This window comes from Balaenoptera ricei, chromosome 1 (genome assembly GCF_028023285.1).
Source record: "Balaenoptera ricei isolate mBalRic1 chromosome 1, mBalRic1.hap2, whole genome shotgun sequence".
NCBI lineage: Eukaryota > Metazoa > Chordata > Mammalia > Artiodactyla > Balaenopteridae > Balaenoptera > Balaenoptera ricei.
This window is the reverse complement of record NC_082639.1, coordinates 132,275,170-132,293,545: the sequence shown is the minus strand read 5'-3', so window position 1 is coordinate 132,293,545 and position 18,376 is coordinate 132,275,170. Positions and strand designations below refer to the sequence as shown.

Here is an 18,376-nt window from a genome sequence, read left to right as displayed (position 1 = left end):
TATGGAGTCTCATGGATGTTTTTGGTTTGTGTGTTTGGACTTCTGTCAAATATAGTGTAGACAGTCTTAAAAAAAAAACAAAACTCAGGCTTGTGTGTGTAGGTTCATTAATAAGAACATTGCAGTAAGTTTAAAGTGTAATAAGGTTTAAGTTAGAAAAGCTGTTGTTTGTGATGAAAACAGCTTATTTATTACACATTTCTACATTTATTAGGTGTATTTTTATTATTAAACCAGAATAGTAAAATCTTACAAGAAGGGTAGAGATGATAACTCATAGAATAAGCGTGAATTTTCTTCTTTGTGCAGAGCATTACTTACTAGGCCAAATACATTTTTATGGATATACAGTTTAAGGATTTACTTTTTTATTTTATTTTTTTTGGCCACACCATGCAGCACGTGGGACCTTTGTTCCCTGACCAGGGATCGAACCTGCGCCCCCTGCATTGGAAGTGCAGAGTCTTAACCACTGGACCACCAGGGAAGGATTTACTTTTTTAAATTATACGTACCTCTGTAACATTTCACAGATATTCACAAGAAGCAAGTTTTAGTCTTAGTGGAATAGCAAACCCCATATTTTACATGCTTTGGGTGCTTGATGATTTCAACTTCTGTTCTTACACTAGGAATCCACATGCTTGAACTTAAATTATAATAAAACATTCAAATCATATGTCTGTCATCTTCCTTGAATACTTCTTCATTCAGATAATCAAATTTAAAATTTTTCTACCAAAATGAAAAATTAGTTTTATACCTCTTGCCAAGTGAAACGAACTACTATTCATGAAAGAAACAATACCACTCAAATTAGTTCCAGTATTTAATGTAGATCTAATAGGATATCTGGTATTATAAGGCATATTCTATTAAATATTGTTATTATAACAGTTGAATTAATGTTTATTATTTTAAGTAAAATGCAATAATATTTATGATAACTCTTACTTTTATACAATTTAATTTTAAATAATTATATTAGGCAATAAACTGACAACTAATAGGAATTTTAATAGATAACCACTAGAAAGAATGAAAGCTTAATAATTTGGTGGCAAAATTGCCATTAGCAGTACCATAGCCAAAAAATATCTTCTACTTCCACCAACCTAAGTTGATAAGTAACATCTATATAGTTTCAGAGTTGTACAGTATAGAACACACAGTCTAACAGCTGACACTGCTAAGAGATATGTTGATAATGTGAAACTTAAAATTTAACAAGAAAAATTTTGATAATAATAAATACATTTATTATAAAATTTCGTATGTATTCTTATATCCCAGAAATTTATTCCATGATGACAGTTTTTGACTTCAGCGTTACTTGGCTTTGTATGAAAATTGCTCAGCATTTACCTAAAATGTATATTTGGTCCACCTCTTAGTTATCGTGATCATCCTAACTATTGGAGGACAGTAGTATTGCCTGGCACCTTTCCAACTTAAAAAAAAAAAAACTATAAACAAAAGTGTTAAAGATACCGCAGAGGAGTTTAAAACTAAGAACCCTGTGATTAGGATGACAAGAAATACCTGAAGCCTTTTTTTTCCATCTAAGTCATCAGTGGTACTGTCCATTAATTAAGTGAATACACTTGTCAGAAGTAACCACAACCTGTGGAGCTAGATGGGTTCAGCTGTTAACTTTTGTAATAATTTGCCTACTTGTCCTTCAAAAACACGTACCAATGAAGTTCTCTGTGAATAGATGCTACAGATACAATGAATAAGCCACTGTCTTGCTCCTCAAGAGTTCATGGTTGAGCTTCCCTGGTGGCGCAGTGGTTGAGAATCTGCCTGCCAATGCAGGGGACACGGGTTCGAGCCCTGGTCTGGGAGGATCCCACATGCTGCGGAGCAACTAGACCCGTGAGGCACAATTACTGAGCCTGCGCGTCTGGAGCCTGTGCTCCGCAACAAGAGAGGCCACGATAGTGAGAGGCCCGCGCACCGCGATGAACAGTGGCCCCCGCTTGCCACAACTAGAGAAAGCCCTCGCACAGAAATAAAGACCCAACACAGCCAAAAATAAATAAATAAATAAATAAATTTTTTTTAAAAAGGAGTTCATGGTTAAAGCAGGAGATATTTAAAGAAATAATTATGACCAAATAAGACATTATTATTTTGTGGTTGAAACAAAATTGAATTAAATTCTGCTATTTGCTTTTTGTAGTAAACCATTTCAGTTTTTAGGAGAAATACTTTAATAGTGCTTCTTTTTTTCCTACTGAAACATGTTATCTAAACAAAAAGATACAGCAAAAGATGTAATTTTAATGCTTAACCACCTGTCATTAGTGCCACAGTAATTATAGCCACAAGACTCTTTGGAAACTGAAGTCTGGTTGCTTACCTAAATTCTAGTAATACTTAGATAAAGAATTTGTGAAATTTGAACTTTTCCAGTTTTTGCCATTGCCAATGGCGATTGATAATCCAAACAGAGATGTCTTTAGTATATGTAATAAATTGATTTTTATTGATGATCATATACAGTAATTCTGAACAGGTACTTTTAATGTTTTCTCTGACCCAAACAAAGGCCTCAAAATTCTCTTCTTATAAGCTAAATGTACTGCTATCTGAGTGCCAAGGAAATGCCTTCATAAGCTTACATAAAAATAGTTGACTTTGTTTGCAATAGGAATATGATGAAGAATGGGCTAAGAAAATTCAGAGTGAGAAGTTTCGCTGGCATAACTCTCAGTGGCTGGAGATGGTAGAGAGTCGTCAGATGGATGAGAGTGAGCAGTACTTGTATGGTGATGATCGAATTGAGCCATACATCCATGAAGGAGACATTCTCGAGAGACCTGACCTTTTCTACAGCTCAGGTAAAATGATAACCAAAGCAAAAATAAGTAGTCTGTGTGTGTGATATAAATAGGGACTTTTGTCTGCCAACCTTGCTCATTCCCAAGCTTTGTAAGCACTTCTTTTAGTATATAAATGGCCTTCTGCTAATGATTTTAGACATAACATCAGTACACACACCACGCAAACCTATTAACTCACCATTATTTTTTTTCCAAGTTAGTCTTTGATGTGATCTCCATTAAAAAGGCTGTGACCAGGAAAATTAATTGCTCTTAGAATGTGTAACTTAAAATGACATCTTCAAGATTTCCGACTTGTGTTTGAAAATGTGATATTTTTCTCTATTCTGCATTTATTTAAATGTATAATTTACTGATTTATGTTTTCTTTTCCAGTGTTTCATTTTAACAGTCTCATTTTGCCATGGTTTTGCTTTAGTTTCGAACTAGTAACCCCTGTTTGGTTCTCTGGTTGGGAAGATTTAGACATTTTATAGCAATAGTTTTTTCATTCTAAACTCTTGCTAGTATTTTCAAGGCAAAACTCAATTTTTACATAGATCTTACATACCCTTGTTGATTCTGCCATTCTGCCTTTTTCCAGGGATTTTGGTACTAAGAACAGTAAGTTTTTGCATATTCTGCCTTTTAATGTGTTGCAGTGTTACCAGTATTAATTACTTCATTGAAGTCATTTAGTTGAAGAGACGAAAGAAAGGACTTCTAACTAAGATCTGTAGCAGGTTGCAAATAAAAAGCATTTAAAGTAATTGTATCTGAATTAATGGCTCACCTTTTTTTCCTGCTATGTATTCATTCATATATTTTCATAACTGTATGCTGTGCATATTGCCCGTAAGGCTCCATTATTTTTATATTTGATATAGATACTTGAATCCTGGAAAATCGGTACTTTAGTTTGAAAATTAAATAGATTTCTTCCTAACTGAACTTTACAGTAGTTATGAAATACTGCTTTGAGTTTCAACCCAGATGGAGTAGATCATTAATTTCAACCAACCAGAATTTCTTAATTCAGTAATGGCAAGCAGCTGTTCCTTACCTAGTCAGATATTCATGAAGTAAAATGATGTAAAATATATATGATGTGAATTTTTTGATAATAGAAATCAGAATTTCTTGGAATCAGGTTTCTTGCTTTGAAAATTGATAGATAGCTACTTCTCAGTGTGAATCAGTGAGCAGTTCCCAAAAACGAGTAAAACTTGTAACCACCTCAGTATTTAACTTTGTTGTTTTAATACAATTAGAATTTCAGAACAGATTTCTAAAAAATTACACCACTTTTCCAAAATTAATTCATTTAAGTTGACCCCTTAAAATGAAAATCATAACATTTTTCTGTGAGATACAATTAAAATGTACAACCTATGCTTTTGTAAGAAATCTGAATTGTACACATTTTTATATATCTAAATTTAGAAACAGCCACAGCTGATGGAAAAATAAATAAATTTAAGCATTCGAGGGGTGAAATGTTATCTTTAGATAGCCTCATGGTTTTTTTTTATACCTATAGCCTGATGATATGGTACACACTTGACAGCAGAGATTACATTGCTATGAGTTTAAAGATATAGTTCTCATATCAAGCCACCTGTACTTTTTTAGTTTATTATTTTACCTAGTTTATTCTTCATGAATAGTTCAACAACTAAGTGAGTCTCTGTGGTGTTTTTGATATGTGTCATGGAAATCTAGACAATGCTAGTCTCTTGTCTTTTATTTTGTGCAGTTGTATCTTGAGAAACATCAGATAAATTTGTAATACTGCAGATTTGTTGGGATGCTTTAGCTATCTTATTACTTAAGTCTCTGGGTCTCCATGAAACTTTAGGCTGCTTCTGATAAAAGCAACTTTAGTAGTTTTTCAACCACAGAGGTTAAGCTAAATGGCCAGTGATACCCTGGTCTTATCTTTTATTTAAAAATGAAATAGCATTCGCTACTTCCTGGTCATTAGTATTGCCCTCTATGCTTTCCGACTGTTAAACATGTCAAAATGTATCTGTTTCTTTCTTGCTATTATTTTAAAAAAGGACCTTCCCGTTCTGTTATCTGAAATAGGAATCTACTTATACATCTCCTTATAGTTACATTATTTTTTTTTTCTTAGTCTAAAATAATTGTGATTGCAGTTACTGACTAATTTCCTTTTCTATCATGAAAATGATGCTGTTTGCTTTAGTTAGTACTTTTTACCCACAGAGGAAGTATATTATAATTTATAAAGCTGTATTGCTACTACACATTTGTAAATTGTTTGTTACTTTTTTGCTTTTGTTCTTCATTCATTGTGATGAATCTTATTCTTAGCATTTAATATGTAACTATATTACAGAATATGAAGCTTAAAATGGTTTATTTCTGTCTCAGGATCATTGTAAAACCATAATTTTCATTTACCTATGTGTTTATGTGATGTATCTTATCAGGTGTAGCCAAATAAGTTATGATTTATCTATTTTAGTCATTTCTTTTTCTCATTTTCTTCACTCTTGATATGTTTCCTCCCACACAGTCATGATTTCACTTTTAGCTAGTTCACCAAAGAGCCTAACACTACGTTTTCATTTGACTTCTAGAAATAAAGTTTACTTCAGTAACAGTATATAAGAAGATACTGAGTTTTTACTTTTATTCACAATATGTATAAGCCAGTTTTTTTTAACTGAGTTTCAGAAATCAGAAAGTTGATAAATTATCTATGCTGGCAGTAAATTTGCTTTGATTTCCTTCTTGTTCCAATACCCCATTTTACTCATAACCACATTTATCATCATTACTTAGAGCACCTCAAGAAGGTGTGTTATATAACTATGGTCTAAAAGGTTTCATGTAATTTAATAACCTAAATGTATATAATGCTCTACAGTTTACAAAGTGCTCTGGTATATATCCTCTCTGTCTTCTATTTGTTCTCTGGGCATTTAAATGTTACATGAAATTCTTTGATTCCTTGTTGCTGTCTTTGAAACAGTAAGGTTAGAGTAGGAGCTTAAGAAGGACACTCCTAGATTTATCTGAATATGTGATTACAACCAAAAATACATGATTCCTTTTCAGTATTTCTATAAAAATTAATTTTGGTTACAGAATGCTGAGAAACAGATAGTTCCAAAGAAGTTGAAGTGCTTGAGTTGATGATTTAAGATATAATTTAACTTTTATACTTCATTCTAGTGAAGAATGATTGCTCATATATCAGAGTTACCTAAATTTTGTCAAGTCATTAAAGGGCAGTGTAGAAGCTGTAGTTTACTGAATGAATTGCAGAGCCTTAGGATGATTAAAAATTAAGTTCAGAAGTATAAATTTACTCTTTATTCACATAATATCAGGCTTATTATATTACTAAACTTACTGTATTCTAGGTTTATAAAATTTCTTAAACTAGTTGTATTCTGGGTTTATAAAATTTCTGGCTGAATCTTTAAACTCAGAATTTTTTTAGTTTCCTCTCTATTTGATGAGATCCCCGTTTGTAGTTCCCTGTATTCCATTTATCCTTTTTACTCATTTTTCCCTTTGAAGACAATGAGAGCTCTGAATCAAAATGAAGATGTTGAGAATTTGACAACAGTTTTTCATTTAAGTTCTTCCTCATCTGATTCACTTCACTAGATCGTGTTTCATGTAATATAAACTTTTAATGTATAATTCAGGTATTTTTATTTGGTTGTATTTATATCTGAGTGTTATATTTCTGAGTGTTAGAATCTTTTATTCTGCTGGCATGCTGAATACCTTTGTATTCATTTTCAAAGTGTGGTATACATTTTATTTTGGCATTTTACTTAGCTTTGTTCCTCTAAAATTGCCAGATTTCTTAACTCCTGATCCTAAATTATTTGGTTTTAATTTAACAGAGAAACTTGTTGATTTTTGTGGTCTTCACCTTGTTAATTTTAGCCAAACTTTCACAGTCTTAAATCCATAGAAAATTAGTTTTTTTAGCCACTTAACTCTCAATCTATGGTGTCTTGGCATTCCCATAATTTCATTTTTTGTAACTTTTTTTGTGTTTAGCTGGCCTTGTGGTTTATAGAATTTTTAACTTTTCGAGGACACAGAAACTGGACTAAATATTACATACTTTTTAGCTACCTCTTAAGTATTTTAAATTTACTAAAGTAATAAGGTAAATACCAAAGGTATTATTAACAATTCAACAATTAAATAATAATGCAAGTCTTTAGTATATGGTATGTAACAAATGGATATATGTAACAAATGAGTAGTACAGGAGTCTTATGGAAATACCAATTATTTTTACCTATTCATTTCCCAACTCTATTAAGTTTTACCATCTATTCAATTTTTAATACCCTTACTCCTAAACAGATTTTATCATTTAATTCCCAGCTGTCTATCAATACTCAAATCCGTTACACCTCTGCCTCCCTCCCTTCCCAAGTAGGATTTTCTAACCCCTACAGAACACAGTAATCCCTCTGTAGCTTTTTCAGCCTCCAGCATTCATTTAGTATGTATATCCCTTCCTGTTGTGTATCATTTATTAATGAAATGTACTATTTAATTGCACCTTAAGTGTCTATTTGTGTTTCACTTAACCTGAAATTCCTGAAAACAGAAATTATGTATTCTAAGTTTTTCCACAGGACCTAGCAAAGTATTATTGCATGTGGTAGGTGTAAAATGATTGTCTGGTGACTGAATAATTTGCTTACTATGTGCCAAATTTATAAACTATGTTGTGGATACCACCTAGCCAACAAGTGACCTAGAGGTCACTTACCAACCCAGAATACTTTTGAGAAAAGGAAACTTTAAAAGGCCTCAGAGCTTTTCAAATAGTAATTACAAAAGCCATATACTAAAATATATTTGTTCTATGCATAAGACAGCCCTGAAGCCATCACTTAGATCTTTTTTCCTCAGATTCTTCTTATTCTTAACTTACTCATAATTGTATCAAAAATAGGTCATCTGGATTCTTAGATTGGAGTGAGTGAGAAAGTAGTATCACTCTAAAATCAGCAAGAAGTAATAATAAAGACTTAGATTTAGGAAAAGGAGCACTTCATAAGCAAAGAAAAAGTGCTCAAAAAGCATACTAGTGTAGCCACATAGCGTAGGTAGTCAAATATATCTAATAACCTAGGGCATTACTATATAATAATTGATGTTTATAATGAAGATTGAGTTATCAAGAAGTTTTAAAATTATATTCAGTGTACTTTTTAAAAACACGGGAAATATAAAATGTATTTTCAAGGATTTCTAACCCAAGTTTGTGTGTTTGTTTTAAGGTTTGACACTTAAAGTGTCAAGCATTGCTTATATAAAAATTCACTTATTTGAAATGTATAATTCCCTAATCATACTACACAAATGAAGCTGTCTGGGTATAAAATGTGGGACATACTAGAGTGTTGGTCTTTACCAAAACCATGCTATTTAATGTCTCTTCTATTTCCTTACTCATTCTGTTTCTTAGCCTGGAAGGTTTATTGTCCCTCCCTATCCTACCTCACCCCTTAACTTTTGTTGTCTTCTCCAGAAGACTAGAAGCCCCTTGAAGGCAGAGATTGTCTTATTCATCTCTGTAATAAAATAGTACTACCACATAGTAGATGCTCAATAAATGTCCAATCATTGTAAAAGAACACTTAAGTATATATGCTCTTCTGTTCATACTCCCAGAGAGAATTGAATATCATGCTAACGTTTTTCTTCCGGATTAAATATACAAGTTATTTTCTATTGTGTTACTTGATAGAACAGTTTCCTTTTTATTCCCTGCAAAGATGTTTCACTAGTTACTATTTTCTTTCTTCCTAGATGGATTAGTTGCCTCTGAAGGAGCCATGAGTCCAGATTTCTTCAATGATTATCACCTTCAAAATGGAGATGTAGCTGGGCAGCATTCATTTCCTGGCAGGTAAACAGTCTTCCAAGAAAAATCTAATATATGCTGTTCCCCTTGTTTTTGAAAAGCTAAAATTCTCTTTACTTCCCATTTTTCTTTTTCCATTAAAGAGTAAAAAAAAAAAGAAAAGAATGCTGAATATTTTCAAGAACATACTCATTTGATTTTAAGTTAACTTATGAAGTCACATTTTGTATGTAAAAAAATGAAGATCACAGTTCTAAAAAAAAATGTGTGTGTGTGTATATATATATATGCTTCCTCACTTTGGAAAATACAGGCTGTCTATTGAAATAGACAGTACTTTTGCCAAATTAATGACCCAGATTGTTTCCTAAGTGTTTTCCAAAGCCAATAGAATATAAAATAAGAACACAGTACATGTATTTTTTTTTAACTTTGTTCTTTTTTTTTTTTTTAACATCTTCATTGGAGTATAATTGCTTTACAATGGTGTGTTAGTTTCTGCTTTATAACAAAGTGAATCAGCTATACATATACATATGTCCCCATATCTCCTCCTTCTTGCGTCACCCTCCCTATCCCACCCCTCTAGGTGGTCACAAAGCACTGAGCTGATCTCCCTGTGCTATGCAGCTGCTTCCCACTAGCTATCTATTCTACATTTGGTAGTGTACATATGTCCATGCCACTCTCTCACTTCGTCCCAGCTTACCCTTCCCCCTCCCCGTGTCCTCAAGTCCCTTCTCTAGTAGGTCTGCGTCTTTATTCCTGTCCTGCCCCTAGGTTCTTGAGAGCCATTTTTTTTTCTTTTTTTTTTTTAGATTCCATATATATGTCTTAGCATACAGTATTTGTTTTTCTCTTTCTGACTTACTTCACTCCGTATGACAGACTCTAGGTCCATTTACCTCACTACAAATAACTCAATTTCATTTCTTTTTATGGCTGAGTAATATTCCATTGTATATATGTGCCACATCTTCTTTATGCATGCATCTGTCAATGGACACTTAGGTTGCTTCCATGTCCTGGCTATTGTAAATAGTGCTGCAATGAACTTTGTGGTACATGACTCTTTTTGAATTATGGTTTTCTCATGGTATATGCCCAGTAGTGGGATTGCTGGGTCATATGGTAGTTCTATTTTTAGTTTTCTAAGGAACCTCCATCCTGTTCTCCATAGTGGCTGTATCAATTTACATTCCCACCAACAGTGCAAGAGGGTTCCCTTTTCTCTACACCCTCTCCAGCATTTATTGTTACAATACATGTATTTTAACAATTATTCAGACATCACCATTTTAAAAAGTTGGTGCTTTGATTACATTAAAGACTTTTCCTCCCTGCATAGCATTCAAATAAAATATTCAAGGAAAAAAACCTAACATGTCAGCATTGTTGTACAATTATAGTAAAGTTTCCCCCAACAGATATCCTGCTTCATTACTGGTCTCATAGATTTTTTAAGTCTTGCCAGAAAGTGTAAATAATAGTTTTCCCTTCATATCATTGCTAGAGGTGTAATATTTTAATTTAGGATGACTATTGAAATTTCACATTAAAATGGTCCAATGAATAGGTGTAGTCTTTTTGCCCTTAAGACTAGTTTTTTCTTTAGATTATTGATTTAATTTTCTCTTCTAAAATTTTACATTTTATTAACATAAATATTTATGTTTGGAGAATGTGTTTAAGGATACAGTTGTGACCAACGTGTTACAACTCTTGAATCATCACTTGTAGTAAGCCATTGTAATTCAATAGTAATAATTATTGCAACCATTATCAATTATCTATTATGTATAATTTATTTTGCAAATATTTATTATGTTTATTTTAACCTACTTAGCAAGATTATTATAATGTCTATTTTCATAGACATTTTAAAAATGAAGAAATCAAGGCTCTAATAATTTAAGTAACCAACTCATACATGTAGGATGATAGAGAAAATAATTTGAACTTAGGTCTATATGTCTTATGGTCTTTCCAGTATAACACGGTGCCTAATTTTGAAGGAAACAGCATATTATGGTGACTTTTAAGTTTTTTTTTTGTTTTGTTTTGTTTTGCCACAACCCATATTAAGAAATACCTTTCATATTGCAACCTGGTGTACACATACATATTTATATATATATACATATATATATATGTTATATATATAGACACACATATATAAAACAAAAAATTCTTAAAACAGTAATTAATTACTCTTACTATCTGTAATACACAATGATATATTCTGTTTTAGTCTATTCAATTTTATTTTTAAAATGCAGATTGCAACCCACTATATTGATTTCACAACCCACTGTTGGTCGTGACAAAATTTAAAAGCATAGTGGAAAAATACAGGGGTATTTTATGAAATGTAATAACCTTATATGTAGTTCAGTAGTCTTTAGTGAACTTTAAATAAATAACACTTTAGAAATAGTTTCATTGGTGTACTGGATTGTCATGATGAGAAACTACTTGCCTTAGGAAAAAAAAAAAATTAAACATGGTTAAATACCAGAAGCATATGGCTTTTGATTACTTCTGATGTCTCTGTCTATGTTAGCTATAATTATTTAAATAGAGATTCTCTTTAATTATTATAACTATTATACTCCATCATGTGACAGTTCACTGTACAAATGTTTTCTGAAACATAATTAGAAAGGGAAGAAATTATTTTGTTATATAATCCTAATGTTTGTATTGAAAATTTTTGCTGATAGCATTTAAAAGATTAATTTTTCTGCCATTTATGTTTCACTATGAACAAAACATTGTTTTTGTGTGATACTAACCATGCGTTGCTTATTTGAGAAAGACATGATTTTTTTCTATAGTTATGTGATTTTAAAGAACCTGAACATTTTCATTAAAATTGAATATCCAGAGGAATGAACTTGAGCTCAGCTCAGCAAAATCTTTCATTTCTGGTTTTCAAAAATGGTCATTTTATAAAACAATAAAGATGTTTAGAGAGATGGCTATACTCAAAGACTAAGTTATGTACTGTGTCCAAAGATTTCAGGATTTTATTCCTCAGTTCTGTTAACAAGTGTTTTTTTAAAAGACTGGGAAAGTTCTCTTACCTTTGTGCCTTTAGTTCCTTTTCAAGAATAAAAATATATAAGTAGCTTTTTTCACATCATAAAAGACACATCACAGCAATGTTGGTTTAAAGGATTAGTTAATAAAACTTCATGTAGACTATATATTTTTTCAAATCAAAAGAGTGATATACTTATTTATTATAATCATTTTGAATTGAGAATTGTTTGCCCTTTCAAAAGAACTTCCCTTGAGAAAGCTAAGTCTTTCATCTCTTGTCTTTTGTAGTTTTTCAGGCCTTAAATCATGTAACTGTATCATTTTCTCTTTGTATTTCCAGAAGAAATAATTTACTATGAATTTCCTCAGTTTTTTTTCTAAGTAACAGATCAAATAAAAAGGGACTCTAAATTTTATCAGCAGATATACAGAGAAAGCTTACAGTATAACCAAAAATTCATAGTTGTTCTTTGCTACATTTTTTATTGACCTTCTCTAGAATCATTTACTCTTTCTTTTATGAATAATTTTTATTGTTAGGATTGTCTTCTGATAGGATTTCTTTGTTCTTCTTTGATAGCAACAAACCATGGATCTTAACTCTGGCTTATTTTTTTAATTCTACAAAGATTTAAGTATTTTAAATTGTTCCATAATTATTCACATATTTTGGCATGATAATTTTGATGCATAATGTCCCAGATGTGAAACTTGAAACTAATGGCTACCTTTAGGCTTCTGATATCCAATAGGTAAATTTAAAACCTATTAGACCAAATAACATTGACTTAAAATGATGCTTTTGAAATGTTTCATTTTAATTGATTTTAAGCAAAATGGGAATATTTTTTGAAAAATGTAGACACAAGGTGTTGAACTTTTATTCTTCATCTTTACTGTGAAGATGAGAATAAGCAGACTTACTGAACAACATGAAGAATTTGGGTTAATTATGAAAGAATAATGTCTTGATTGAATTTTGAATATTGAAAAAGCTGATTTTAAAAACAGGAAATGTTATCTATTTTGAGGGCTTTTTTTTTTTCTTTAAATCAGGAAAATTGTCCAGATGACTTACAAATTCTTTCCCTGTTCTTCATCATATGTCTTTGATTAACAAGCAGTGTCAAGTTAATTGGAATAGTAATAATATTTTTAAAATGTATAAAATGTGAATTTTTATAATTACCATTGTTTCTAATGATTTGAGAACACGAAACAGCATGACAGTGCCAAGTGGCATGCTATTCAACCAGTAATCGTGACTTTTCAGTCTTTGTGGATTTTTAACATGTCAGTTTCAGTGGGTTCAGGTAAAGTAGATAATCCCAAGCTACATACTGCAGGGTAAAGAATAAATTTCTAATTTGTGTAAGAGTTTTTTTTTTTTTAATTGTTCACAGAAAAATTCTTCAATTTCTTCCTAAAATAACCATGTTTAGTAATGGGACAAGTCTGTTAAAATGGGGTAACTGAGTCAAATTTAGAGTATTGTTTAAACAGTTCAAATTGTATATTACTTAAAATCCAAGTCGGGGGGGTCCTTCTTAATCTGAACGTCTGCATTTTTGTAATATAGCAGGGCAGTTTAATTGGAAACAGTGAAAACTGTTAAACTCATCCATCCTATTCTACAAGGGAGACTGGATGTTTGATAAAATACATACTGGCAGTTGGACAGCGAATCCTGGGTTTTAGACATGTGTCACTATCAGTTTGAACCTCTTGGCACCAGAATCTCCCAACATTTTAAGGTAATGCAAAGTGGATTAGGGCTCCAAGGCATTAGCTATAGAGTTGACATTGCCAGTGGGTCAGATGTAAATCTTCCCCTCCCAAAACCTGAACTGGCGTTAGAAAGTAAAGTGGAACTTGCTATTGAAGCTAATTAAAAATAATAGGAGTAAGACTAGCTTTTTTTCCCCTTATATACAATGTATCCGTACCATATTTTTGGACAGTTTTTTTTATTATAACTCTTACTTTTCAAGACTAACAAGAACCTCATGTTGAGTATTTTTAAACTGCTTCCAGCTTTTACAAATCAGTTTTTGTTGCAGTAAAAATGGTCCATTTTTCTTTTATAAGAATCCAATTTTCATAAACTGGAAAAAAATTTCAGAGACTGCTTAGGTTTCCTTGGGGCTTTGAAAAATATTTTTCAGAGGGCCTGAAGATCTTCTCTGTGGTTGGCACAGTGATGTCATCTACTGACCATTTCACTAGAGTCAGAGATGAACTAAATGTGTGCATTATTGAGCCATCTGAATCTTACACTTTCATTTTCTGTGTATATGCCTGCCTCTTTTTTTTCTTTCTTAGAGTACTTGGTGATTAACTTTTCTGTTCATTATATGTATTGTATATTTCACATATATACCTTTTATTCTGTTCTCTCTAATATATTTTCTTTAAAACATTAAATCATTGTTGAAACATTAGTTGCACTTTTTAAAATTGTACTGACTAGGACTAACACATTATTTTCTTAATATATGAGAAATAATCTTTTATCCAAAATTTTAAATGTGTAATTTTTCCTAAGACAGGGACTCTACATGTAAAAATTAGACTTATTTCTTTAGCTATAAGATCACCTTCATTAAACTCAGCCATTTAGTTAACTCAGTTATTTCACTTGAGAAAAGCAACCTTAAAATTAAATATTGCCTGTCTAAAAGGCATTGTGTAGTATTTACCGACCTTTATTATTATTCCTAGAACTATATATTAGGGTATTATTTCAAAGCAGTTATTCAAAAGATAAATCAAATTAATGTCTATATTACAACCCTTAATTTGGCAATCGAGAAATTCTCATATATTGAGATAAAATTAAATATGCCTATAAAATCCCTTATTTGATAAGTCCTATATCAATTTTAATTGATAAACCAAACTCTTCCATTTGTTCTAATAGTTTCAGTTTTAGTGACCTTCATTACTGTGGCAGTAATGTAGAAATTACGTGGAAGGATCAAAAGAAAGTGAAAAGAACCTCATAGAAACATTTCCCTTTGATAGATATTGGAGACCAACCATTTGTTCAGCAACATTGTAAGAACTAAATGAATTATAAAATACTTATTAAATCTTTTAAAGGTAATCATTAAAAAAAAAACGCTGCTTTATTTAGTGTGTAGCTTTTTTGTTCCTAATTTCTTTATAACCTTTTCTCAGAGGAGAACATGCTTCATGAAGTCTTTAAAAAAACTCCTGACTTTAGTAATTTTTCCAGACATGGTGAATATAAAATAAAGCAGCCAGATTCCGTTTTTACCTATCAGTTGCTAAAGATTTTCTAATGCTAATACCCACACATGGGAGCAAAGAGGTACTCTGACACACTTCTTGTGGGACTTAAGTGGACAAAACCTTTGTGAAATATATTTGGTAACAGAGAACAGAAGCCTAAAATTATATACTTCCTTTATTCTGTAACTTCATTTCTCAGAATTTATCCTCATGAAATAATCAGAGATAAAGACTGGATAAATGATTGTGTGATTTCTTTCTATCAAGAAAATAGATACATTGAGTATCGTGAGACACACTTACCTAATTGGGGAATAAATGTTATTTTTAGTACCTACTTTTGTGCCACATGATTTTGTCCACATATTAGATTATATTATACCAGTGTTCTGATTTAAGTAAATATGAAAGTCAAAATAGGTAAAAATAGATACATTTAGCAATAGATATTTACTTTATATAAAATTCATCTTTTTAAAGAATTGACCCCAGAGACCTTTTAATTTGCTTTTTTCTTATTGAGAAAAATTTTTAATAAAACTGTTATTCACCTATGATGTTTTGACAGCATAAAATTGAGTACACCACTGTCACATCTGTAATTCTAGTAATGAAAGCTGACAGTATGTTTGAAATATTTGGTCATTCCATTTATATTTTTTTGCATGTATTAAAACATTATTATTAACAGTGCATAATATTTAAAAAAAAAACCTTGCTGAATGCTTTGTTCAGGCACTGTTATACATTTTATTTACTCTTTGCTTTTCATATGCACATTTGCGAAGTTCCCTAATACTTGTTCTTAGCTGTATCTAAGTTGGGATATTTGCAAGAGTTGCTTCTCACTTTAAATGGAATTTTGTTAAATCATGATTAAAACATATACAGCAGAACCTCTATAGAAACCATGGTGTTGGGTAACAAGACAATATCCTGTTTACTTTTAAAAGTTACTCTGTTTCAGGGTACATGATTTGATCTAAAAATATCCAGATCTGTGCAAATTTTTATTATAATTGTATTTGGTTGTCCAAATGACATTGTTTTTAGTATGTATAAACATGTATTTCACACTCAGTAATAATTGCTACGGCTAGGTATAACCAATAGAAATAATCTTAAGTTCTTCCCACCTTCATTAGTATTAACCAATCAGAAATGCATGGTAAAAATTTCTTGAAATGAATAAAACCATTCATAAGAAATACTACTATATGACAGGTAAAATCCCATCTAAGGTAATGAAGTGGTTAAATCTGTGGGATGGTGAAAACAGGAGAACAAGAGTGGCAATAGCTGTGTAACACAGTTCTGATGAGAAAATCAAACCAATGCAAATAGATGGTTTTTTACACTATGAGACTGGCTGTAACACGATCCTTACATTAAATCACGTTACATTTTTTTGTCTCTAAATACTCTCATAACAATTCTGCTAGTTTTCTTTTTTTTATTTTATTTTTTTTCAGAAGATGGAATGTCTTAGGAGCCTTCTAAAAGTTTTAAAGAATAAAATGTTTAAGGCACTTTTTTGGTCTAAATCTTAGTATACCAGGACTAATAACTTGCATGTAGCTAACACTTATATCATCATATGTCTCATTTGACCATCAACAGTGTGTGAGGTATATAGGGCAAAGAGTAGTATTGGCCCTATTTTAACAAATGTAGAAATTAAGACTCAGAGATTTTTAAGGGACTAGCCCAGAACCAGTTAGGTAATAAATAGCGAAGCCTTTAAGCTTGGTAAGAGCCAGCATTCTTAGTATTACACCATTACTGCCTCCAAAAGGCAAGCAGATATATTAGTCTTAACAGTGAACTGTGCTTTAGAAAATTTTAGAGTAAGTGTTATCAAACTTCAGAGTAAGATATGTAGGTTTTTTTGCGTGATGCAATATATTGTTTACTTATTTTGCTTTAATACGCTGTATATGGCTTACTGCAAATTGGTATTTAGATTGCTTGGAGAACAAGTTGCTAAAAATTTATTAACACATTAAGTAACTAATTAGTTCACTACCATTAAATTCTTTTAAGTAGTTAGTTCATTAAGCTCTCTACAGATTAATCCAGTTGTATAAAAAATGAGGATGAAATGAGTGGGATAATCTCAGTCTAGAAGGGTTAATGTCTCATGCAAATCATTTATTTAGCTAATTAACCAATATAAATGTTTATATACATGATGCTATTATTTTATGCCTATAAATGAATCTTCATATATTAGTCTTAGTTGACTTATTTGTTTAGACTTTTTAATAGAGAAAACTTCTTTCTAGCCATAAAAGGGCAAGGAAATTCCATTCCACTGCTTGGGCACTAATGATTTGCATTTCCCAAGGAAAATTGAATTAGGTTTTATTAGTAAATTGGGCCTATAACTTTTAAGGCCAGATTCTATTAGATTATCACACATCAGCATTAGCAAATTGTAAACTTTACTGAAATATAGAAATACAAGCCAGCAATCAAGACTAAGAATCCTGGAAACCTGGGAAGATGTTTTATGCTAGAGAAATTATACTGACTTGAAAAAATATTTTAAGCGATTTACTTTCCTTTGGAAATTTAGAAACGAGAAGAAGTTGGTGACAGACTGCTCTCATCAAATTCGTGTTAATTTTCAATCTGGTGATCTGAGCTAAGTTTTTGGAGGTATGCATGTTAGCTATATGTAAAATCCAAAGATGCTCCCAGAGGAAACCAAATTTATTGTCACTTTATTAGGACTTCCATTTAGGAGAAGAAATTCAGCATAATTGAGTCTATAAATGAAAAAAGTAATATGAATATGACTAGATCCTATAAAAATGTTAACACATCAGTTATGGTGTAGCTTTGTACTAGAAGAAATGAATGGGAGTTAGTCCATTCATGACTAGGAAGTTCATTATATCACCGCCATTTAAGAGTGATTATCCAATGTTAAAGTTCATACATTTTTATACATATTAATAGCATTTTTGTTGGCTGCACAGATATATAAAAATTAGTTATAAATTTAAAAAGAAAGAAAGTAGAAAGTCCTTAAGCAAAGACGACTGCTTTTATGACATATTTGACCTATGAAATGCTCCTATTTTCAAAACAATTATGGGTTTTTTTTAAAGGGAATAGGATGCGGATTACCATTATAATTTTATTTATTTATTTATTTATTCATGGCTGTATCGGATCTTACTTGTGGAACACAGGATCTTTCATTGCAGGATCTTTTGTTGTGGCATCTTTTGTTGCGGTGCATGGGCTTTTCTCTAGTTGTGGTGCGCGGGCTCTCAGGCTCAGTAGTTGTGGCGCACAGGCTCCAGAGCACATGGGCTCTGTAGTTGCGGCATGAGGCACTCTAGTTGTGGAGCGCAGG

At 31.5% G+C, this 18,376-nt stretch overlaps 1 protein-coding gene and 1 non-coding gene across 5 annotated transcripts in view; one reads left to right on the top strand and one right to left on the bottom strand.

Annotated features, from left to right (window-relative positions):
• KIFAP3 (kinesin associated protein 3) overlaps positions 1–18,376 on the top strand; it is a 168,954-nt gene that overhangs the window by 130,569 nt on the left and 20,009 nt on the right. For all 4 annotated transcript variants that reach the window (XR_009505374.1, XM_059936022.1, XM_059935996.1 and 1 more), the window contains 2 exons: positions 2,657–2,846; positions 8,655–8,754. Coding sequence is in view for 3 of the 4 variants with exons in the window: in XM_059936022.1 (XP_059792005.1) it covers positions 2,657–2,846; positions 8,655–8,754 (290 nt within the window). In the remaining variant the exon portion in view is untranslated. The remainder of the gene's footprint in view (positions 1–2,656; positions 2,847–8,654; positions 8,755–18,376) is intronic.
• Positions 415–487, bottom strand: TRNAG-UCC (transfer RNA glycine (anticodon UCC)). Its single transcript has one exon. It is a non-coding gene; the product is annotated as a tRNA-Gly (tRNA).